The sequence below is a fragment of the Sparus aurata genome, chromosome 2, assembly GCF_900880675.1.
Source record: "Sparus aurata chromosome 2, fSpaAur1.1, whole genome shotgun sequence".
In the NCBI taxonomy this organism is placed as follows: domain Eukaryota; kingdom Metazoa; phylum Chordata; class Actinopteri; order Spariformes; family Sparidae; genus Sparus; species Sparus aurata.
This window is the reverse complement of record NC_044188.1, coordinates 4,271,292-4,296,565: the sequence shown is the minus strand read 5'-3', so window position 1 is coordinate 4,296,565 and position 25,274 is coordinate 4,271,292. Positions and strand designations below refer to the sequence as shown.

General features: G+C 43.1%; 1 protein-coding gene across 4 annotated transcripts in view; it reads left to right on the top strand.

Annotated features, from left to right (window-relative positions):
• eml2 (EMAP like 2) overlaps positions 1-24,770 on the top strand; it is a 31,003-nt gene extending 6,233 nt beyond the window's left edge. For 2 of the 4 annotated variants that reach the window (XM_030397084.1, XM_030397089.1), the window contains exons 2-22: positions 4,669-4,899; positions 5,010-5,127; positions 5,749-5,850; positions 13,799-13,827; positions 14,587-14,716; positions 15,333-15,482; positions 16,803-16,872; positions 17,093-17,203; positions 17,309-17,404; positions 17,554-17,688; positions 18,361-18,460; positions 18,682-18,836; positions 19,077-19,202; positions 19,294-19,425; positions 19,534-19,601; positions 20,739-20,827; positions 20,950-21,047; positions 21,215-21,302; positions 21,402-21,497; positions 22,044-22,174; positions 23,044-24,770. In XM_030397084.1, the coding sequence (XP_030252944.1) occupies positions 4,669-4,899; positions 5,010-5,127; positions 5,749-5,850; positions 13,799-13,827; positions 14,587-14,716; positions 15,333-15,482; positions 16,803-16,872; positions 17,093-17,203; positions 17,309-17,404; positions 17,554-17,688; positions 18,361-18,460; positions 18,682-18,836; positions 19,077-19,202; positions 19,294-19,425; positions 19,534-19,601; positions 20,739-20,827; positions 20,950-21,047; positions 21,215-21,302; positions 21,402-21,497; positions 22,044-22,174; positions 23,044-23,169 (2,381 nt within the window). In that variant the 3' untranslated portion in view covers positions 23,170-24,770. Of the gene's footprint in view, positions 1-3,215; positions 3,244-4,668; positions 4,900-5,009; positions 5,128-5,748; positions 5,851-7,850; positions 8,004-13,798; positions 13,828-14,586; positions 14,717-15,332; positions 15,483-16,802; positions 16,873-17,092; positions 17,204-17,308; positions 17,405-17,553; positions 17,689-18,360; positions 18,461-18,681; positions 18,837-19,076; positions 19,203-19,293; positions 19,426-19,533; positions 19,602-20,738; positions 20,828-20,949; positions 21,048-21,214; positions 21,303-21,401; positions 21,498-22,043; positions 22,175-23,043 lie in introns of those variants that run through there. The other 2 variants (XM_030397096.1, XM_030397104.1) reach the window with 2 other exon arrangements.
• Positions 24,771-25,274: the final 504 nt, after the last annotated feature.

Sequence of the window (25,274 nt, the reverse complement as noted above, 5' to 3'; positions counted from 1 at the left end):
ATGTTAGCATAGTTCTCAGTTGTATTCAAAGAGAAAAGGACATCCAGTGTGAGCTGGGTTGTTAGCCCGATCACTGCCGGGTAATCTGGTTCCTCTCATTTGTGACACTGCCAGTTAGTGAAGGTGACAAAAAGACAAACACATCTACCCACAGCGCCCTCAGCACTGTGCTGAAACCACAGTCCAACAAGAAGTCTTCAATTATGCACACTGTAGATTAGTGGTTTCATAGCCTGTGTGTAAGTAGTCTAACAGAGCTTGGCAGTGATCTTATTGTTAATGGTGAAGTCTGACAATTCAAAATGTTGATCAGAGTTTCCCAAAGTCCAAGGTGACATTCTCAAATGTCTTGTTTTGTCCACAAGACGTTCAGTTTACTGTCATAGAAGAAGAGAGAAGCCAGAACATTTCACAGCTAAGAAGCTAGAATCGGGAAAAGTTTGACCTTTTTTATTCTTCAAGAATTACTCAAGCCAGTAAATCTGTTCTCACGATCGATTGAATAGTCGACAACTAAGCAATTAAATCATTGCAGCTCTGTAATCAGCTAAAAGCACCCAGACTGTCTCACAGTAACGGCTCAACAGCTGATCAAAAACATTGTCAGAATCACAATATTGCCAAGTGCAACATCCAAGTGGTGCTTTATAATAAATGTAAAAGGAGTCACAATAAATGCTGCAACTTGAAACATATAGTATTAGTAGAGACAACTGCCTCACTGTAGATATCATTACGATGGATCATGACGTTGTTTGAGGCAGCGTGTCACCTCAGCGTCGTCGTACAGCAGCAGTCGCGTGTTAGCTCTCCGCTGTAGCCGTCGCTCTGACATAAATCTCCACCTGTCTCACCCCGCAGAGGAAACTATCCCCCGTGACCACCGACATACAGCCCTGCGCCGGGTTTAAAACCATAACTTAGCTTAGTTCAGCCTCGTTGCGTGAAACTACGTTGGCCGACTAGCAAAGGACGCCAAGATAAGAAAACTGTGTATGAACGGCCCGACTGAGAGAAACTGCAGCTTTCTTATTGTTTTCATAAGAAAATAACCGAGACGTGCAGACGTAACGTTTCTTCTTTTCATTTCCTCTCCCCACATATCACAAACAACAACAACAACTCTGGTCGTACGGCAGCTCTGAAGGGACACACCTCTTTAAATGTGCTCTCTGGTGTGGAGCCTTTTAAATCCTGATGTTACAGCAGTCAGGGATCAGCAGTCGACGGCTGTTTGCAGTTTGATAAACATGCAGTTTGTCTCTCTTTATCTTTCTGGATAGTAAAATTGTCTCTTCCAGGTTCTTTCATCTGCTCTCTGCCCTGTTTCCCTCTCACTCTTTCACTTCCTGGTTTGATATCAGTGCGCCTGATTGTCCCGGCGGTTTAGATAAACACGATTATTTCTGCGTGTGGTTAAACATTAATCATCCTTCTCACCCTATTTCTGTCTCACTGTGTTCCTCCCGCTCTCCACCTCCTCCCACCTACAGTCTGTCCTCTCCTCCTCCTGTAATTAACTTTGTTTGTTTCTCTCATTCAGTTTGTTTTCATCACTTGCATCCATTCTGTTTGTTTTCACCTCACATGCATACGACTAAGGTGTTCTTCCAACGTGGATATAATGAGAGGAGATTTAGTTTGCGTAATAGCACCACTCATGACGTGAGACATCTCATTATTTGTACGCTTATACCGAAGAAAAACACCCTTGGAAAGAATACTTTGATGGAAAACTGGCTCTCCATATTTAATTTAATCCTCTTGAGTTTTAATTTTCAAATGGTTCGCTGACTCTGAAGCTGCATTTGGACCATAATGAAGACAAATTAAGGGGTTTTAGAAACTGGCAGCTGTTTTTAAAAAGGAGAACCCAAGCCATCTTTTAAGTCGTGACAGAAAGTTTGGGATGCAATGCCAAGACTGAACGAGTGATTCATGTCTGTGAAAAGCAGATTTAATTATAATAAGTGTATTTTTTTTTTCAGTTATAGAAGGTTTTAGTCAGTTGAAGTCTGTGGTGAGGACACGACCTCACAACTGTCCCATTTCTGACAACAAGGGCTGATGTTTGGTTCTAATACATCAGACAAATTAGCAGAAAGTTGCAGACATTTAAGAAGAGAAGCGGTGATGGAGGTCTGGGTTCATCTATCTGACATCACGCTGCAGCTTCATCAGCAGCATCTGAAATGCAAATCGTCTCCTGTGCTTCACTTCTGTATGTAAATCCGACAATTGTTTTCCCCGCGGCACCTTTCTGTCTCATTTGACTGCAGGATGTGATACAGTCACAGTAACAGTGGCTCCCTGTGTCCCCCCGGCTCAGCTTACAGCGCTGGACTGATGCATGCTGGGAGCCCTGCATTGGCTTGTGCAGAAAGTAGCAGTGTGGCTTTCCATCGCTGCTTTGAGTCGAGTGCACGTGATGAATGTGACCTTTTATTAAAAAGAGGAAGCAGCACCTATCCTGCAAAGTATATTGTATAAGTGTCATTTATTTTATTTAATAGCATCATATTCAAGGCGAGAAGAAAAGAGTTGCCAGGGTTGATTTTCAGAGCTCAAGTAGGAGATAACGTATTTGTCGTTGGTGTAATAAATACATGAATGAAGGATTAAGAGGATGTTGTTGCAGAGCTGGATTCATGACAGAGAAGAGACGGGGTTCAGAATTCAGAGTCGAGATGTTCCGTCCAACCAGAAACTATCTGTAATCTGTCAGGCCGCAGATTAATAATCCACACCGGGCAGTTTGCCCGCTATAATCTAGTCAGCCCGCGGTGATGTCACCGTGTTGGGTGGGAGGACGGTGGACGATTAGGCTGGAAAGAGTTCAAGAGGAGAGGAATGAGGCGGAGGATGGACCGATGTGAGGGGGCTGGAATCAACAGCAGCTTAGTGCTCATATCATAAATTACTGATTAAAAAAGCATATTTTGCTGGATGAACTGCACCAGTTGAACAATTACCAGGTTTTTGTGATTTTTAACAGGAACCTCAGAATGACAGAATGCTGATGATTATCAGGTTAAAAGGAACAATTCACCCAAACATGAAGTTCAGTCATCCTCAGTTCAACAAGGGAAAGCTGGTTGAAGTTTCACAGTCTGCAAAAAGTGGCAGGAGTCTTGTTTTAATGCTGTACTCTTGTCTCTGAACGCCCCAAGATCCCAAATAAATTTGAAAACATGTTCTTTACTCTCTTTTTAAAGTTGAAACCTCGGCTGCAAAGCTAAAAATGTAAGGACGCACTCCGTCCGTGCACAAGTTGGACTGCTAATTATTTCATGTATTGTTTCTGTTGTGGTTTCCTTGTAAATATGTATGCATACCATCAGTGTGTGTGTGTGTGTGTGTGTGTGTGTGTGTGTGTGTGTGTGTGTGTGTGTGTGTGTGTCCTCAAGGCCAAACAACCATGTCGAATATATTTCTTTCTCATAAAACATGAATGCAAACAAACTCCCGCATCATTTACATCCGTGGGACATCAGCTAACGATCCCATTCTTTCTCTCACATTTGCATCACTGCCCTCTGCAGCTGGCAGGACCGCTGCTGCAAACAGAACCGTAAAAAAAAAAAAAAAACAGGGAACTCTTAATCAAATCAACCCCAAAGCACATCAGGTGGTTACAGACGCCACAGGACAGCTTTAGGTCTCGCTGCAGGAGGACGTGGTGAAGAGGGCGAAGATAACATTTGCTGCTCGGTCTCCATCCCTCTTTCTTTTCTCCTCTTCCCTCCTGTCCACACAAAACAAGCACACAACCTGCTACCAGGTGTTGTTTTCCTCCTCTTACTCTCTGACTCGCGCTCACACACGGAGTCTGAATTATTTAAACCAGTCAAGTTTCCTGTATGAACCTCTGAGAAACCCAAAACCATTTTATTCACAGAGCAGCAGCGGTGGAAGATATCCATGACAGTCGCCCGAAGGAGCTGCTTGTGTTTATATACAAACAACTGAGACAAAATATCCAGTATTTATAATATTAATCATTATTAATCATTCTACCGCCTTTATTCACTCCCTCTGATGTGTGTCAGACATTGTGGGCTGAACTTTGTGTGTATTTTTTGAGATGTTTTGAAGCTGCATGTGATGTTTTTGAGTAAAGTTCTGCATTAATTTGCCTTTATCCGTCTTGTACTTGACTCCTTGGGGATGTAATCTAGTTTAAACTAAGTTGACTGTGTGTGGTGTGCTGGACTGTGTGCAAGTGCTTAGTTGTAGCAGTCACCACAGAGTGTTCTCATTGATAAAGAATAGAGGTAATATATTGTCACGACTACTCATGTACCAGTAACTACTATCTTTTTTTATTTTTTTTATAGTTATATTTATTAGATTTTCACAGTTATCTTAACGCATAAATGAATGCGAGATTACATGCCCTCAATTGAAAGAGAAAAAAATTAATAAAGACATAAAAAAAATTGAAAAAATAAATTAATAATAATAATAATAATAATAATAATAATAATAATAATAAATACAAAAAAATACAAAATAATAATAATAATAATAATAAATACAAAACAATACAAAAAAATAATAATAATAATAATAAATACAAAACAATACAAAAAAATAATAATTAATAAAAAACAAAAAAATAGAATTAGTAACTACAATCTTAACTGAACCCTCCCTCCTCCCGTCCAGATGACACGGTGTCAGCCAGCAGTAACATGGACATGGAGGACCGGGTGTCCCACCTGGAGCAGAAGCTGCAGCTGCAGGAGGATGAGATCCAGCTGCTGAAATCCGCTCTGGCTGACGCTCTCCGCCGACTAGGCTACTGCGAGGAGCAGAGCCAGGGGCAGCAGCCGGGAGGCGTCCATGCTGCTGGGAGGAGATCTCTGGCCACCACAGCTTCAGCACCACCTACCAAAGGTCAGGAAGGTAACCGGCTGAAAGGCGGCCAACGTCCTGCGCCCTCCCCGGGCTACTAATTCTGTCATTTCCACTTCTGCTGAAGCTGATAATAATGTGTTACCTTTCAGTGCGTCAGCTCCTGCAGGCTCTTCCCTCCAGACCTCTGAGTAATGGCTACGTTCAACAGAAACGCCTCCTCTCATCCCCGTCCTCTCCGAAGAAGGAGGTGCTGCAGTCCATTAAGAGGTGAAGAAAACGCTAAAGAAAAAGAAAAACTGGCACAAATATCACACATGTTTATCTCAGAGGAGAAGTGCAAGGCTTAAAGTCAGGGATGCAGCTAATTTTCTGATGAGATAACCAATAAAGTCACATTTTTAAACTTATTTAAAGAAGTTCGTACCTTGTAGTTTATGCACACCTGAGGGTAAGAAATTATGAAACTCATCCACATGAGTGACGACATGTTGTGCTGTCTAGTCTTCACTGTACGACTCTACACAGGTGCAGCAGTTTGACTCAGAGTCTGTAAATGCTTCACCTGTTAGGTCAGCAAAAGCAATTAGGCCTCAAATATTTGCCAAGAGTTATTTTGCTAATGAAAGGTAAAAGTCTAGTGAATGTTTTGCTGTTTCATCCTAAGTTGTGTTTCACCTTCTACACTCTCTCACATTGAATCTTTCGTATCCGTCACCCCTCGTTTCATTTATGAGACCCCGTCTAACCGGGGAAATTAACTGGGAGTGCAACTTTATTTTTAGCGGTGGCCTCAGGGAGACGAGGTTGAACGAGGGTGAAGATGAGTTTCACGTCAGAACATTTTGATTTAAGTTTTGTTCCTCCTCCTCTGTCTCCTCTCCCCTTCAGAAAGAGTATGTCCACAGAGCGCCTCACCCTGGTGAGGAGAGAGATGGAGGCGGGGAGTCGGAGTCGAACCACCTCCTCCAGCAGCTCCTCTGGAGGCAAAAGGTATCAGCCTCGTGCAGCGTGGTGCTGTGAATTACACAGTGTGTTTCTAAATTCATGAGCACCTTCTCATACCTGGTTTATGTGTTATGCCTGTGATGTGAGAGAAGCAATCATCAGTCACATTTTCTGCAGAGCCAGATGTTACGGAGAAAGCAGAAGTCTGTATTGTACGTCGGCATGAAAACAAACTGGAAACTCTTCATTTCGCCTCCAACAAGCCCAGAGAGCGCGTCACACACAGGCTGAACACGATGTGCAACCCGTCAAGGCGGAAAGAAAAAGACAAGCGTGAGAGTGTTTGGTTACAGCAACACAAAGAGTTATTTCAGATATCATATTTCTGATATTTAACTAACCAGATATCAGATGACAGAACCTGATCGACAGCTGGCAGTCTGTCCAGGATGTGATCTGTCCCCTTTACCAGTTGAAACTTGGATATGCTTCAGCTTCCCGTAACACTATCTACATTTACACGGACTATAATATTCCACTAAAAAAAAAACAGAACGATGGCTCAATCAAGCAAGAGACAAGCCTGAATGGAAGGAGTCTTCAAACGGATGAAGGTGTTTGCTTTTTGTGCAAAGTTTCATGAGTTTTTGAGCATTTGTGCACGGGCTCTCTGTGGTAAAAGACAAGAGGAACGACTGCCTCCGCTCCCCAATCTTATCAGCATCTGTATCTGAGTTTGATGGAGGCGTTTTTGCGTTTACAGCCCAGAGCTGTGGAGCTGCTGAGGCTCCGAGAACTGATGGTTTAGAGTTTCTGAAGTTTAAAGCTCACTCAGGATGTGCGAGAGGGAGACGAGGAGGAGCGTGAGATGAATTCTGCACAACATCATCATTATTAGTGTCGTCTGATGTGTCTCATCATCATCGTCGTCATCATCATTATCATCTGTGGCTGTTACGCTTCCACAGTCAGCACTTCCTGGTCGCCTGCAGTCTATCTGGGATGTCACCATGAGTTACCGTCTGATGCTAACAGGCTGTTTGTCTCTGTGATGCCACAGCTGTCCAGGATGGGACTTGTCCATGTGCCACAACATGTGTGGACAAACCAGAGGAAGTTTATCTTTGGTTAATCTCAGTCACACACTTTTCCCATTTTTCTCGTTTGTCCTTTCATACATCTGTCACCGTCTTTCATCATTTAATTGCTTCCTATTTTCTGTTTTCCCATTTTCCCATCTCCTACTGTTTTTTCTTTCTTAAATTTTGTATTTTCTTTTCCTCTCCTTTGCTCTCCTCTTTCCTCTTTTCACCTGCAATTTCCTTTCCTTTCTATTCTTTTCTTTCCTGTCTTTTCTTTTGTTTCTTTTCTTTTCTTTTTTCTTTCCTTTTCCTAATCCTATCTTTATTTTATTGGTATTTCCTTCCTGTCTTTTCTTTCTTTCACTTTTCCTAAGATTGTTTTGGCATAGACACCTTTATTAGGCAGTAGACAGAGAGGAAACCATGGAGGTGATATGCAGCAAAGGACCGCCTGCCAGAATCGAAACCGGGGTCGGCTGCATTTTATGCTGCGCTCTAGGAACCCACTCGACCACCGCGCGCCTTCCTTTCCTTTCTCCTTTCCCTTCCTTTTCCTTTCCTTCCCTCTCCTTTCCTTTCCTTTCCTTTCCTTGCCTCTATTCTCCCTTTCTTTCCTTTCCTCTCCTCTCCTCTCCTCTCCTCTCCTTTCCTTTCCTTTCCTTTCCTTTCCTCTACTCTCCTTTCCTTTCCTTTCTTTCCTTTCCTCTCCTCTCCTCTCCTTCCTTTCCTTCCTTTCCTTCCTTTCCTCTCCTTCTTCCTTTCCTCTCCTCTCCTCTCCTCTCCTTTCCTTTCCTTTCCTCTCCTCTCCTCTCTTCTCCTCTCCTCTCCTCTCCTCTTCCCTCTCTGTCCTGTCTTCCTGCTGATAGCTCACATTTCCAGTAGTTGTTGGTAAAAGGGGGGAGTGGTCAGCAGGCAGAGGGGAGGGGTCTTCACAGTAGGGAAATGCATTCTGATTGGCTGATGGGGCCTCTACAGGCTGAACTAAAACTTTGCTGAGTGAAGGAGGAAGTGAGTGTGTTGCTGCGGTTGTTAGACAGGACAGGAACCGCTCTGACTGCTCACCACTGTCGACTGTTATACTAACGGAAACCGTGCAGCCATGAAGAGATCCACCAGGTAAACTGCTGCTTTATAATCCACAATCAATTATTGACAGAGTGAGTGTGAGATTGCGAGTAGACAGGATTTACTGATAAAGCTTTTTGAAAGAGAAGTTGTTCGAGATCTGACGGATTCATTGTACAAAACTGAAGTATCTAAAATACATGTATCTTGTTAAGGAAGGTGTTTAGCTTTAATCCTTCGTCGCTCAGTGCTGACAACACTTTTAAAAATGCATTTGCTGTTTTTAAAGTCAACCAGAAGAACTTCAGAAGAAAAGGAAACTGTTTTTTCTCGTGTGTCACACCCAGCTAGCCCTACATTTGTTGGTGACTAATATTTAAATGGATTACAGGTTTGCACAATGAAACGCAGTGTGGTTTGGTTTGGAAAAAAAATGCACTCAGGCTTCACCATGTTAAGGTTTTTTAAAAAAGTCAGTCGGATCTTTATGTCCGCCTGCCAGACAGCCTGAGGAAGTTGTGATATCTGAGGTTTGCGTGACAGAATCTGTTGTCACGCGAACTGTTTGATCCCCGTCTGCAGGGCCGTGGGTGGCTGTGGGGAGGGGCTGCTGCATGGTAACATGTAGACCACAGTAACAAGAGCCAGCTGTGTTAGTGGACAACGGATCAAATGGCATTTAAGTCGTTAGTCGTGGTTCGATTGTGTAGTTTGAACGAGGAAGGGAGAAGTGATTTGTACTGTCTGACGTGTTTTTTTCATGAAGAAAACTTTTAATTTGTTCCTCCGCTTAAAAAAACTAAAATCTGCCTTTTTATGGAAACCAAACTGAAGCAAATGCGTTTCCTTTTCTCTGAAGTGGATTTCTTACGCAAGAGTCTCTCATTACGTCACACATGTGTGGAATGAATTTACATGCCCCTTTGTGTGTAATTAGTGGCTCCTTTTGTCCTCAGACGTCTAATTATGGTGGAAACAAACAAACATGTCGCATTTTTGTCCAGTTACGAAACACACACACACACACACACACACACACACAATCGCACACATGTGGGATGAGTGAATGTGAAGTGACAGAACAGTCACACTGTGCTCAGCACTTCTGTCAGTTCACTGGCCGTTCTGTTGAATGCGATCGACTCTGGCAGCAGACAGGTCGCAGCTCCGGCTTCACATCACACTGAAGTTCACGAGAAAAAAAAAAAACTTAAATCTCGTGTTTATGTGGAACCAGCTGCTTCACATCACCCACTGTAGTTGTACTTGCGTGCGTCACCGTGGGAGATGCACATTTGTATCTTAATTGACATTAATGTGTTAGAATGGGATTGGAATTAAACCTCTCTCCATTATCACCCTGCAGCATTGTGACCGCAGACAGGAGGCGGATGCAGCTGTCGGACTGATGTTACGATTACCGATTCTGCTCAGCATGCAAAATCGCTGATAACATTGATTGGACTTGCATTAACATGCAACCGACATATCGACCGTGTAGCTGATTTGCAGAGAAGCACATTGCACCACTAAATCCAGGTGAAAAGTGAAATTGAGGTTGAGAAGCCTCCGTGTCCAAGGACGTCGTACAAACTTGAGTTTTGCAGTGCAGGTTTTGATTTTTATGCAAATACGAGGAAAAAGGAAAAGATTTCTATCACGTTCTCTTCGTCCCACTGAGGGCTTTGATCCAGAAGGAAATCTCATGTGGCTGCTTTTCTATTTAAATGAATACTTGTGTGTTTACAAACACGGCATAGAAAAGAGAGGAGAAGAGGAAAAAAACATCTGCATCCAATCAAATCTTTCTCCCTCTCTCTCTCATTGTCTCTCTGTCTCTCTGCGTCATGTTGGTCTGATGTCATACGGCACAGAGTTCAGCCTCTTAGTGTGTTTCTTGTATGAGCTGAGTGAAGATGTTCTTGCATCCATTAGCTGAACCGCTGCAGTACTTTAGTCATAATGGACCCGGGAAGTGGACGCACGCTCGACCGCTCCCACAGTTCACGGGGGCCGCGACTAAACAGTCGGACCGCAACACCCATTTTCTCTCCGCATGCATCACTTTGACGCAGTTCCTCCCAGCCGGATGGAGCAGCTTCCTCTAAAACAAAAAACTAATGAGGGAATCTTTCTAATCATGTCACATTTACCTGGTGGTATTTGTTGTACAAACTCGTCAGCTGAGGGCTGAAATAGAATTGCGCACGCTAGATTTAAGTTTGAGTCTTTGAGTATTTAGCAAGTTAAGCATTGCAAACTAGCTAGCAATAAAAAAAACACATGATTCAGTTATCAAGCAGAAGGCTCTGAAATGTTCCAAGATGTTAAAAACATGTGGAAACAAACAAAGCAGCTAACACACAAGATTATGTAAAAGCTTCATAAGTTACACTGCGGTCCTTCCTTGTGCGCACACACTGACAGCCAAAAAGTTCTCACTCAAAAACAACTTTTTTTTTTAGCTTTCCAGAGGCCGTCTCTTATCTTTCTGCCTGAATGTTTTATGTAACACTCTGGTCTGTTACTGGTTTCCCGATGACGACAGCTTGCAGCTCTGGATTTTGGAACAACTCTAAAATCAAAAAATTGCGTTCAACGTAAATGATTCATCGTTAAGTATTAAAACAGTTTCTTTCTTACCTCAGATTTATTTAAAAGTTTGTTCTGCTGAATGTTTTAGTGAAGCAGCTTCGCCACGTTTTTCCAATTTGAAAACCCGAAGTGACTCGCGAGCAGAGCCGAGCGTCCGCAGAGAAGCAGAGCACGTTAATTACTGTATCTGCCTGTTGGGTGAAGCCTGTTTAATCACCTGCCAAGCTTTCTCTGTGCCCATTAGTGTGCATCAAGCAAAGATCTGTTGAGACTCTCCAGACCACAACGAGGGACGAATGTTTTCGCCCCGCTGACCGAGACGAGAAACTTTTTCGGAGAACTTTGGATTCGAGGAAATTTTAAAGAAAGCGATCTCTTCACGCGAGACTTCTCGGTGTCTGATGTGACGGAGGATTTCTCAGAGGAACCCTGAAGCGTGTTTGATGCTCATTAGTCCCCGTTTGTTCTTACAAGAACCCATTTGTGTTTTCAGACTGCAGGCAGCCAGAAAATGTCAACAATACACTCAGTCTGCATGTTAATGAGCGCGTTTGTGTGTGTTTGTGCGCTCCCTCTCCCTGGTAACCTGGTGACTGCAGCCGCATGGGCTTCTGATCCACAGTTATTTGCCCTGTCCGACTGCCAGCTACCCAGCATGCCCTGCACTAATTACTGGCTCTGAATCAATCCTGTCCTCCCATTGGCTAGATCCAGGCCACGCCTCATCTTCCTGGCAGACCGCGCACGCACACACACACACACAACACACAGTCAAAGAGACAAACGGGTCTTTATGTGGGTATTTCTGAAGAGCCGACACCCCGCCTGGTCGCCTCCAGCTGCCCAGAGACACAACAGACGCCAGTCAGGTCTTCAGATCAGTCGCCTGTTTGCTCTGCACTCGTTTAATGTTCCTCAGATGCTTTGTGTGAAGTTCAAACACACACACACACACACAAGCTCTGATCAATTATGATCATAGCTATTCTGAATTCTTGTGTCCTTTATTGATTTATGAAACCGATAATGTCAGACGTACTTTATAAAAAGAGAAAGACTTTGTGGATGCATGTCACATGACGTGACCAGACAAGCTCAGAGATGCACTGAGACATCCGAGCGCTGTGAGGCTTTCTCAGGAAACTCCCTGTTAAACAAATGTCAGGTGCTTGAAGGTGTCCTGTTGAGTTCTCGTGTCCTGCCTGCACTCGGTGTTCAGTGTTCAGTGTGTGATTTGAGATCGAGCAGTTCCTCCTGAAACACTTGTAAAGTAGATTTATTTAAATATTTTTAACATGATTTGTTTGCATCCATCTGTTTATCAGGATTGAGGCGGCTGTGGCTCAGAAGGTAGAGCAGGTTGTCCACCGATTAGAGAGCCGGTGGTTCGATCTCTGGCTCATGTTTAAGTGCCCTTGAGCAACACACTGAACCCCAAACTGCTCCCGATGGCCGACAGCGTATGAATAAAAATGGGTGAATGCGCAGGAGTTGTAAAGCCTTTTTTAAGCGGTAGGCAGACCAGAAAGCACTGAATAAAAGCAAGTCCACGTGCCAGTCTTCTTTTTTTACTTGCTTCATCGCGATCAGCTGGTTTGCATGAATGTTCACATACATGGAAAAATACAAAAGTAAAGGGACTCGATGTAGAAACACTGCTCCACAGTCCAGTGTGGCTATACATCTCCTCAGTTTATGTCATTCACCATCTGTAGAGCCCATATGGTTCATTATTTCCTGAATGGAACTGTTTGCCCTTCGCTCCCGCGGCTGTGCAGGAAGAGACGAGCCCTCCGCTCCCCTTTATCTTATCAGGCCTTACTTTTACTGCTGTTGCCATGGCGATATCCACCTGTCAGCTGAGGCAAGCGCTTCAACAAGCCCGACGATCTGATTGGTCGACAGCGTCCTGACAGGTTCAGGTTGAGTGGTCAGCACGCCGACCGAAGTGCTCGGCGGGCAGTTCCGATCGGTTGACGGACAGCTGATTCAGGAACAGCTGAGGATGAGGCTCCGCTGCTCCGAACTGATGAGGCAGCTGCAGGTTTTGATTGACAGGTGTGATTATGGATTCAGGCAGAGCGGCTGACACGCCAGCTGTCATTATGAATTCAAAGTACTTAGCTAACTTTTTTTCAGCTTTTCTCTTCCTCCCCTCGTCTCGGCTCTGATCGTCCTCGGGAACATTGTTTGGCTCAGCAGCACATTCACCGTGTGTTTAACTGATAATAAGTGTCACCTTCCCCGTTTGATTACACATCACAGGACTCTGTTTACTCTGTGTCTGCTGACTCGATCAAAGCCAGTGGTTCTCTTTTATTGACTCTGTGCACAGTCGCATTAACGAACGGTGTCCTTAACTTTGTATCGTGTTAACTAACAAAGATGTCTGCTCAGTCAGGATTTAACTCGCTGTTGGAGACTCGGGTTAAAATGAGCCGCTGGCCATTGTTGATCCTCCAGTCTTCCCACTATCTGTTCATTAATTATGAATCATCGCTGTGCAGCACACACAACACGCTGCACAGTTTTATTTTCTGTCAGGCGGAGGAGGAAATATGAGTAAGAATATGCAGCATTTTGGCAGAAACAAGAAATAAAGGCTGTGAAATTTTACTTCAACACAGGAAAGGGGCCTCAAATTAGAATCGTGAGATGATAATTTTATGATGATCTTTAAACAATGATCTTTTTGAGGGTTTTTTATGAATGAAATATATCCAAATCCTGACCACAGCGATGTTATATTATAAAATGTAAGTAGTCTGAACAATCTGCATGATAAAGAAACAAAACGGCACAAATCTTGAGTGTTTTCTAAAAAATAAACTTATTATATTTGTTGCCATCAACGGTGGAAATAATCTTCACAGCAATTTCAGATCTTCACAGTTTCACTTTATATCTAATATGTACGTGCACACAGTTTTTCCCAAGCAGCAGGAGCCTTAATCCGGCCTCCAGAGTCCATTATCTCAAACAAGAATAGCAATAACATAAGAGCTGTTTGTGTTTGGCTGCAGCTCCTCCGCACACATCCCTGTTGTCCAGTTAATATTAAACTGAGCAGTGAGGGTTGCCAAGCCTTATAGAGCAGAGAATAAATAATTCAGAATCTTTTAGGAGGGCCTGATGTTATGGAACAAAGTGTAATGAGCTTTGGAAAACACTCGACGACAGCAGGACCATAAATCATCTTCTGCTGCCCAGTAAGCTCCCAACTAATTATTTGTTGTCTCTTTCTGTTTCAGCAAATCCAAAGAATGCACCCTCAATGCAGGTGAGAGGAGTTTAAAGTGTGTGTGTGTGTGTGTGTGTGTGTGTGTGTGTGAGTGAGTCTCTGTGTGTCTAATTTAAGTCTGAATTGGTAATTATGTCTCACCCTCACGTTACTGTAAAGATGATGAGCAGCCTCTGATGTGTGAAACTCAATTAGCCTTCAGGAGTCCTTGAAGAACTCTTGAAGGATTTTTTTTTTTTTATAACCGTCAGTTTGAGCTGTCAAATATTTCTCATTTGAAATATTGAAAATCCATGAAGATTATTAAAGAGCTGAAGAGCACCGACCTCTAAAGCTTGTAATTCTGATAGAAAAGAACTCAAGTGTTGAGTAATCGAGGTTATGTTTGCATTTTCTAAAGCATCCATACTGAATTAAGGCTATTGATAGATTGGGTTTGCAGTCGTATGTTTCATTTGTGTATTGATCATCTGATCGTCGGAACTAATGGAGACAAGTTTCCCCTTTATATTCTGGTCTTGGTTATACTTGGGAATGATAACCAGGAAAAAAAGAACAAATGTCAGAAATTAAAGGAAAATATGACGCAGTATGAAGGAAGTTTGAACAAAGCACTGTCAGGGTTTCAGTTTAGAACAAAATCATCTCATCTGCTGTTCTGAATTTGACTCATTAAACCTTCAATTGATGCAGTTTTGTTATTTTCTAAAAGAAACAGATCATCTTTCTGTCTCTTCTACTCGATCTGCAGCCTGACCTCCGTCTCTCCTTGTCTTCCCTTGTCTCCTTTCCCTCCAGAGGACGGCTACGTGAGGATGTTCCTCCGCGGTCGTCCCGTCACCATGCACATCCCCGATGAGCAGAGGGAGAGCTACAGCATCGACCACAAGGTGGCGCTACCCGACCGCAAGCTCAAACTGCAGTGGGTGTATCCTTCAGGGAAGAGGGAAAGTGTGGAAACATGTTAACGCAGAGGCGCACAGTGCTCCATCATTCAGTCACAGCCGCACAGAGACATGATAGACATTTATTTGGATTCTGGAAGACGCAGATTTCAGTGTCTTCTTTTATTTTAAAGCAGGTTTAGGTGAAAGAATCAAAACCCTCAATAACCAGAGAAAAGCACACAGCCTGTAATCAGAAACTGGGCTTCAAATGAGCCATCCGGACTGCCGTAAGGTTGTGATGTCACTAAGCCACGCCTCCAGCACAAACCGTGGGTGCAAAAACACAGTGGTCGGTGCATGTGAGAGCTGACCAATCAGAGTAGAGCTGCAATGGACAGTTTAAGAATAATGGATTTGGACATTAAAGCATGTAAATATTTTCTTGTAGATGCCATGAAAATGAGTACAATATGGGACGTTTAAGTTGAGTATTACTTTTAAGTTTCTTATCCTAGAATTTGCAAAAACACAAGCTTCAGTCTCTGAGTCACTTTGGAACCTGAACTAAATGTCTAGAATAAGAATGTACAAGGTTTTCTCTTGCTGTGCTTGTCCAGCTTCACCTTCATCTTGTTCCCTAACCTGAGCGCCGACCAGGTACGGCTACCGTGGACGTGACTGCCGCTCCAACCTCTACCTGCTGCCCACCGGAGAGATCGTCTACTTCAACGCCTCTGTGGTGGTGCTGTACAACACCGAGGAGCAGCAGCAGAGACACTACCTGGGCCACAACGACGACGTCAAATGGTGAGACCGGCGGCTTCCTTTCAGGCGTTTGATAGTTAACATAAGGTCACGTTGGAGGGGACGTGCCGACTGATGCTCCCTGGTTGTTGTGTGCATGTCGGCGTGTCACCTCTGCTCAAAGGCTCTGCTGAAAGATAAACAACTGAAGGACTGCGTGTTCGCTCCACACGCAAAATAATACAGAGGGGAAGGACGGCAGTCAGAGTGGAGCTGACAGCAGGATGTGGAAACATTTGTTCAAACAGAGAAGAGACTCATTATGTCTTGTTATACAGCTTTTCAGCAAGACGTTGATATTGTAGAAACATCTTTCAGGCAGTTCTTCTGTAGACGTCCACTAAAAGGCTGATATGAGACGTCTATTATTCAGTCAAACCTGAATTCAGATATTTCACACCTGGTTGGTTCATAAGAAGATTCATCATGACAGGACAAAGAGAATAAAGCTTCTGACTTTTTAGGATTCTTTTCAGCTTCCTGCTGCTGACTGTGTTTCTCATTAATGTGATTATTTTTTTTTGGTTTACTTAATGAGCGCTACTTGACATCCTGAGTGAGCTCTGTGACTGGATCCTCCAGGATGTAAACACACTGAATCCCCCCGAGGCATGCTGGGAAAACTACTCATCTCTACAGGGAGCCAGTCATTTTCTTCTCTCCCACGGCATCACATTGAGTTCTCTTCTTCAGCTTCCTATGGAAAAGATTCTACACGAACAACTGCAGTTTTTGTCACTTATTTATTTTAGAAACACAAATTCGTTGATATAAAACCTGCAGAAGTTTATATTTTAAAAGGTGTCAATAATGTTTTTTCTAAAAAACATATTTGGTATTTATTTTATTATTAATGTCCTTGTGTATGAGTCAGTGCCCAAAACTAATATGGTGTCAATTATGGCTGCAGTAACAATTATTTTCTTTGTCGTTTATCAAATATTCTCACAATTATTAATCGTTTAATTCTATCAAATGTCCAAAAACTGAGACAAATGTTCACCACAATTTCCCAAAGTCCAAAGTGACATCTTCAAATAGCTTAATTAGTCCAACCAACAGTCCAAAACCCAAAGACTTTATATTTATGGCAGAGAAAGGTCACAAATCGTCACATTTAAGAAGATTGAAGCAGCAAATGTTTGACGTTTTTGCTTGAGACGGCTTGACGGCTTTCTGTGTTTTTATATTTTCAAAGATATTTTTCACTTTCACCGTTTGAGCCTGTATCAGCTGTTTTACATCCACAGTTGATGCACTCATCATTTTTAACACAGAAGCCTGAACGAATTATATTATAACTATATTTTCTCTCTTCCGCAGCCTGAGCGTGCATCCCGACATGGTTACCATAGCAACGGGGCAAGTGGCAGGAAACTCCAAAGATGGAAAGGTGCCGCGAAAACAACGCTTTACATTCCTCCCACAGAGTTTCACAGTTTTACTCAGCTACATACAGACACAGTTCAATTTAGGAAACATGCCAGATTATTTCCATTATTAATAGTGAGAAAAGTTGTTTAATTCTTTTAGCAGTTCCTCTTTTTATTTACTCCCACTTTTTTTGTTTCTACAACACACTGTTTTTTTATCTCTCCCACCTGTCTGTGTAGCTGCTGGCTCCTCACGTTCGTGTTTGGGACTCTGTGAGCCTCAACACGCTGCATGTGATCGGGATGGGAGTGTTCGACCGAGCGGTCACCTGCGTGGCTTTCTCCAAGTCGGTGAGTCGTTTCACATCCTGATGACTTTCAAAGTTCAGTCAAATGGTTAAACATTGTAACTGTTGCTTCGCTGGATGAAGATCTCACTCCTCATTGTTCTGTCAGAACGGCGGCACCTTCCTCTGCGCTGTGGACGATGCCAACGATCACATCCTGTCGGTCTGGAACTGGCAGAAGGAGAAGCAACTGGCTGACGTAAAGGTACCTCGACCCTCTGATCATCTGACCCTGATCCCAGTTGTAAAGCTTAAAATCTCCTGGTTCTAAACATTGATCAACAATCAGCATGGGCTACCAGCATGGACAGAAGGGCTGCAATATTACAGATGCCTCCTGTCTCTGTCTCGCAGTGCTCCAACGACTCTGTACTGGCTGCTGTGTTTCATCCCATGGATGCCAACCTGATCGTCACCTGTGGAAAATCTCACATCAACTTCTGGACCATGGAGGGCAACACTCTGACCAAGAGACAGGGCCTGTTTGAGGTACAGACTAGGGGTGTGCCAAAATATCGATATTACGATATATCGCGATATTTCGTCTTGAGGTACGTTATCGATACACTGGTGCCAAATATCGATATTTAAAAATATAAAAAGAAAATATATAAAAAACATTTTTTTTTGGCCCACCACCCCTCTTCGGAGGACAGCTTTATCTTTATTCAAACATAGGTATACAACCAAATAAAATTTAAAAAATGGTTTAAGTAGCTCTGAAACCCACACATATAGATATTTAATGATAGTTGTAGTCAGTGTGTGTGTTAAGAAGAGACACTGTGCAATATACTCTTTGTTTACTTGGCCGTCATTCATGTGAAATTCATTGACAATGTTTTGTAATTCCTGTGAAATGGATTCAGTGCAGTCAATAAATTCTGAATTTCTTCAGTGACACAGATATCGTGATGTATCGTGGATGAAATTTCTTGCAATATGCCGATTATCGCAGAATCGCGGTATCGTGATATTATCGCTATCGTGGGCAAAATATCGTGATAGCATCGTATCGCGAGGTACCTGGTAATACCCAGCCCTAGTACAGACACTGCTTCAAAAATGTCACACCGCCCTCCAACCTCAAGTTAACAAAAGCCTGTAAACTTGCTTGTTATTTCATTGCAATACAACTTCTCCCTCTGTCTTTGTCTCTAGAAACACGAGAAGCCAAAGTATGTGTTGTGTGTGGCGTTCGCTGAGAATGGAGACGCCATCACAGGAGACTCCAGTGGAAACATCTACGTCTGGGGCAAAGGTAGAATCTAAATAACTCCCAATAATCTCAACCTTTTGTTCAAATCTCCAAACGCTGACAGACTTTGCAGTAAATATAGCCATTAAAACTGTTGTGCTATCTGCTTGTTGTCTCAGTTTCATAATAACTTGTCACTCACCATCAAGCACTGTCACACTTTCTCTATTGAAAAATATAAAAGCATCCATCAGAGACGGGCTGTCCTCTGTTTTGATTGACAGGCGGTAACCGCATCAGCCAGCAGGTGTCGGGGGCCCACGAGGGCGGGATCTTCTCTGTTTGTGTCCTGAAGGACGGCACCATGGTGTCTGGAGGAGGGAAGGATCGCAAGGTGGTGCTGTGGGGCCACGACTACAGGAAACAGGCGGAGATGGAGGTGAGAGACGTGAAGTGTCCTGTGTGTTTCAAGGACATAATATTCTTCTATCCAGTCGCTCCCTGGAGAGTCGCTCAGAGGAGGATATGACTTGTTCTTCATCTCTGTGTTTACCGACAAATACTGCGCTTGTAAAGTCAACTACAGAAATTTGGCTTTGTATTATCAGATCTGTTTACGGGTAATGCTCTAACAGGAGCGTGTGAGCTTGTCTACAGTCTGTGCTGTGTGTTTGTCCAGGTGGGCGAGTTGTTCGGACCGGTCCGGGCTCTGGCTGAAGGTAAACCCGGAGAGCTCTTCGTAGGAACCACCAAGAACGCCATCATCAGAGCGGCTTTCCCTGACACATTAACTCCCATCGTACAGGTACGCACACATAAACACACAATGTGCATGTTTATATTAGCATGAGCACATCATGTGGTTTGTGTGGCGCTAACACAGATGCCTGTTTCAGGGGCACACAGATGAGCTGTGGGGTCTGGACATCCATCCCTCCATGGAGCAGTTTGTCACCTGCTCCCAGGACAGACAGGTTCACCTCTGGGACACCAACTCCCATCAGCCCCTCTGGAGCAAGACCATTGAGGTGACCGGCCTGACACCACCGGAATATCACAAAGAATATAAGATTAAGATTTAACAGTTGATGAAATTAACTAAATCATCTTCTTCTCTGCTCCCTCTTGTGCTCCAGGATCCAGGGAGGTCTGCTGGGTTCCATCCCAGCGGGGCTGTCCTGGCTGTGGGCACAATGACTGGAAGGTCAGCCTCACTGTTATACTTCAGTTAAAGGAGAACTTCGGTCGATTTAAACATGCAGCTTCATTGCTCAAGCTACCCTTGACTTGCCAGTACCGAAGACGCAAACACATTTGGTCCAACCATTACAGAGCTCCGTGAACGGAGACTTGGCATTGACAGCTAACAGCATGGGGTCAGAACTTTACACTGTGTTTTAAGCATCTTAACATGCTCCACATATCACACCAAAAGTTGTGCAACATCAGCAGACACCTTAGCACACAGCACTGTAGCGTGTATGACTCAAAATGAATAAAAAAGTAGTTAAAACAGTGTGTTTGTGCAAGGAGCTACTTACCTGTTTGTTGACATCCGTGTCTTCCGGTAGCTAGACCAAACTAGTCAATCCGTCGAGCGTGCACTTACTCCCTAACTGGCGGAGACGGAAACGTAATCCAGCATTTTCGTGTTTCTGTTCATAATGTACATGTCCATGTTACAGCCTGTCATGAGCCATGAGCCTTACAATAGCCTGTTAAGCCTGTTAAGTGCACACTCGATGGATGAGCTAGTTTGGTCTAGCTACCAGAAGACGCGGATGTCAACAAACAGGTAAGTAGCTCCTTGCACAAACACACTGTTTTAACTACTTTTTTATTCATTTTGAGTCATACACGCTACAGTGCTGTGTTGTAAGGTGTCTGCTGATGTTGCATAACTTTTGGTGTGAGATGTGGAGCATGTTAAGACGCTTAAAACACAGTGTAAAGTTCTGACCCCATGCTGTTAGCGTTCAATGCTAAGTCTCCGTTCACGGAGCTCTGTAATGGCTGGACCAAATGTTTTCGCGTCTTCGGTACTGGCAAGTCGAGGGTAGCTTGAGCAATGAAGCTGCATGTTTAAATTGACCGAAGTTCTCCTTTAATTCAATTAAACATTCTCAACAGGGAAACAACGATTACACAAGATGACAACTAATGTTTATTTTAAAGCAGCAACTGTGTAAATGTAGATGTTTTGTAACTCATTTATTAAGCGAACACTCTCAGTTTTAAGGATTTACTGCTTTCTCTGCTTCATGAAGTGTAAATAATTTCGGGGTGTTGGTGGTCTGATGAAACCGTTAAGACGTCATCTGTGGTTCTGTGTGTGTTGCAGGTGGTTGGTGCTGGACACTGACACGAGAGATCTTGTTTCTATGCACACAGACGGCAATGAGATTATTTCCAACGTCAAGTACTCTCCAGGTAAAACATCACCTGGTCCTTCACATCCCTGAGACAGATCCATTAAAACACATCCAGCAGACACAGTGAAGAGGCAGCTGGTTCATGTTACAGTTGTTAACTCTGGACTCTTTTGCTTTTAGACGGTAACTTCCTGGCTGTCGCTTCCCATGACAACTATGTTTACATCTATGCTGTGACGGAGAACGGCCGAAAGTACAGCCGTGTGGGGAAATGCACTGTAAGTGTACTTGATGCAAAACTCTATCACGAAACTGAAGTTAAAAGATGAAGTTGAATGAATGAATGAAATTATGATTAACAAGGACACTTTTCTCCAACATGTGTTCGGAATGAAACCCTCACATCTGTGTGATCAATCAAAATGAACTCCTCTCTCGTCCACAGGGTCACTCCAGCTTCGTCACCCATCTGGACTGGTCCAGAGACAGTCAGTACCTCGTCACCAACTCAGGAGACTACGAGATCCTCTTCTGTAGGTCCTTCCTCTTGTCTCTCTTCACATACATGTAAAGCTTACCCTTTTTTTCCATTGGAAATAAAGAATTGAATCCGTTTCTGTTTGTTTTCTCAGGGGAGGCATCCAGTGGTAAACACGTGACCAACATGGACACGGTGCGCAACCTGGAGTGGGCCACTTACACCTGCACTCTGGGCATCAACACCTTTGGTAGGTTGAGAAAACTCACTTTTCTTCCGTGATTTATTAATATGAACCCTGTGAGCCCACCTGAGATCAACAGACCAACTCCTCCTGAACAGAAGGTCACACTGATTGGATTATCTTAGAAGAATAAGTCCCATCACATCCCGCAGCCAGCAGCCGACCACAAGAGCCGACGATAGAGAATAAAAAAGAACTGTAAAAACAACATAACGACTAGCATTGTACTGCATTTTCGGTTTTGTTGGCTGATGCTCGGAGCGGTTGGCAGTGAAAGCAGAATGAGCATCACGCTGCACCAAGAAACTTTATATATTTTTTTATCTTTACCAACCTGTAAAGTACAGCTTTCTCTGGAGGGAGCTTCCACCCACAGCTGTTAGAAAAAAAGTTTTGTCCTCTTTTACATTTGACTCATCAGCTCTGTTGCTGGTGAGATGTCCAGATTGACCTTTGATCAAACCGCTGCACAGCATTTTGACGCTGCCTGAAACAGAACATGACTGTTTGTCTCTCTCTTTCTCTCTGATCCTCTCCCTCCCTCCCTCTCAGGAGTCTGGCCAGATGGAGCAGACGGCACAGACATCAACGCCGTGTGCAGGTCACATGACGGCTCCCTGCTGGCCTCTGCCGATGACTTTGGCAAAGTGCACTTGTTCACCTTCCCCTGCTCTCAACCAAGGGTCAGTCGTGTTCACTCGCGGTAGCACACAGCACATCACTGTCTGTTTGGATGTCTTTGAAACTTGCCCTGCTCTGCGGAGGCGTTGACCTTTTGCACTTCCAGAGTCGAGCAGCCGCACTGGTTTTCTCTGCCAACCTTGTCATTAAAGTGTTAATGAACGCTGTGAAAACCCCATGAAAGCTCAGCAGAAATAACAAAATACTCAACCACAGGGCTTCTCTGTGGGAATAACCACCAGACCTATAATGTGCGCAATTTCTCCCAGGTGTTTATTTTGTTCTCACAAACACGTTTAATTGTCAGGCTTTTTTTTTTCCTTTTGTTTATTTCAACAAGTTTTTAGCCAAACTGGAGCTGTAAACTTAATTGTCCATTCAGACATGCTGGTTTCCATTAGCACAGAGACTCAGAGGCTGTAAATAGTTACAACAAGTTGATAAACCGGGGCTACAACTAAACATTATGTCAATTATCAGTTAATCTGCTGACCTATAAACTGCGGAGAATGCTGATTAGAATTTCCCCAGAGCCCAAAGTGACATCTTCAAAGTTCAAAACCCAAAGACTCTTCAGCTGCTGTCATAAATCACAAAGACGAGCTGAAAATCATCTCATTTACTAATTGATTTTTCAGATATAGTTGTAGTTTTCTGTGTGGTTTCAGTTCACTATAATATCCTTGTGTCACACTGAATTAAATATTCAAAGCTATGGCTGCAGCAGTTCACTCGAGGTGTCTTTTTACACACCTGAAATCTTTGAGTTACATTAATATTAAGCATTTTTTTCTAAAAGTGACCTGAAACACAGCATACATGCAGCATCTTAACAGCTGACCTTGTTGTTTGCCTCATGCATCATTTCCAGGCTCCGAGCCACGAGTACGGCGGCCACAGCAGTCACGTGACCAACGTTGCCTTCCTGCACGACAACAGTCACCTGATCTCCACCGGTGGGAAAGACACCAGCATCCTGCAGTGGGTGGTCGCCTAGGCAACAGTATCCATCCAACATCTCTAATCCCCGCAGTCGGGGACCAGCATCCTCTCTGACCCTCCTTCACCTTTTCACTGTTTTACCCTCCTGCCACCAGGGGGCAGTATCTCCACTGTGCCTACTGGGAATAAAAAAAAAAATTAAAAAAAAAGATTACACACAAACATAAACACAACTTGACCGACCCGACGATGTCACACCAGATCAGATGATTGAGTATCCTTGTAATAATGAATGGAATATTATTTAGTGTCCTGCTGTTTGTAATAGAATGTAGAGAAAATGACTTGAATCCTAACTGGTCCCAAATAAAAAAAACCTACTACTGCAACACCAACCGAGCTGGAACCGCTAGAGGTGACTACACAGTAAACCTGTGATTTTAGCATTAGAACTAACTGTGCCTAAACTATATTTATCTTAACCCCCTTTAATGAGAATTCCACCTGTTTTGAAGGAAAATCGTGTTTGGTTCCTTAATTACAAATCATGTGTACGTCCCGGTTCTGTTGCATGCTACGATAACGGGTCGTATTTATATTTTAGGGTTTAATATTAGAGAACTTGCCCTTTCTTTCCAAGCAACTATTGATGTCAATTAATTTCCATAATGTACGAAAAATCAGTTACAAGACTCCTGAAACTTTCTTCCGCTGAATGCAGTTTTCTGCTCAGTTTACACTAAAACAGCATCAGAACCCACCCAGAGGAAGAAGAATGAACTAAAATATTTTCTTATAGATCTCCACGTCACACTGAGTGCATAGAAACAATGGATTCTTAAAAAATCAAGAACAAAATGCATTTAACTTTCTTGATAATCGCAGTTTGGGTTGTCAATATTGTTAGCTTTTGTAGGGTATACATTATTGGTGGGTTAAGAACATGCAAAAAACACTTCTTGGGAACATTCCTGAAGCCTAAAAATCTTTAAAAAAGATACAGTAACCTTTCAAACTCGTGATAAACATGTGACGGCACAGTGTTTTTAAAGTCAGTCCGTTAGCCTCTAGCTTTAAGGAAAGAGAGACCCGTGTTTGGAAGAAAGATTATATAAGTATTCCTAAAATGGGTGGAATTCCCCTTTTTAAAAAAAAAGTACTATAACCCCATTGCCTTGTTATCTCACACCTCCATCCTTCACCCTGATTTCAAAGCTCAAACGATGCAGATTGTTCTGAAGTATTACAGATTACTGCTGTCGGAGATTGTAAACGGTACAAAGTGGCTGTTTTGTCCGGAGCCTCTCATGTCGCCTACTGTGTTTCTGATTGTACTACTACTGTAACTGTGCTGAGGAGGCACTAGATGGCGCTGCGATGCAAGAGAATGAGCATGACGAGGCCGCCACCCCTCCTCCTGTAGATGCTGTTAATGTCGCAAAAAGGTCTATAAAAAGTAAATATATATGTATTATGCAGTATATCCGAGTGGCTGTGTTATTTTAATATTTAACTGTAACGATGATGGGTGTTATATTATTCCTGTGGCACGTGTAGCGATGGACAGAAGGGCGATGTAGGCTGCTGTGCTGTGGAAGTGAGCTTGAGCTGTGCGTTGCCTTCTGTTTTGTTAATAAAGTTTTTACCCAAGTAGAACTCAGTGGAGGCTCTGTTCTTAATAATCATCCTGATTTATTTTGCGAGGTTAAAATGCCTAAAGCTACATTTTATGTAAAATATTATTTAATTTCCCATCTTTTAATTCTTTTTTGTCAAAATCAGTCGAGCTCTTCTGCCAGAAAGTCCACATTTCTGATGTTACAGATCCTTAAACCTGCCTCAGGCCCTATTCTGTGTTTTTACTTTATTCTTGTACTTACTTGATTGCAAAATGTAGATTGACCTCACTCTCTCCAATAACCATATTCCTATATTTATACCTTTATATCTATTAGCAATCCTTGCGTATGAAAAAGTGTTTTGGGTTAAAAATGATCTTTAAAAGGTCTCAAATCAAGGACATCCTCTTTCGATAAATCCCGTTGTGTCTGAAAACAGGTACAGCTGATGATAAGTTAGTTAGTTCTGTGATTTATTGACTGTCAATACATGTGTGATGCCAGACAAAGGTCAGTTTGTGGTTGCTGGTTTCTGAAGGTT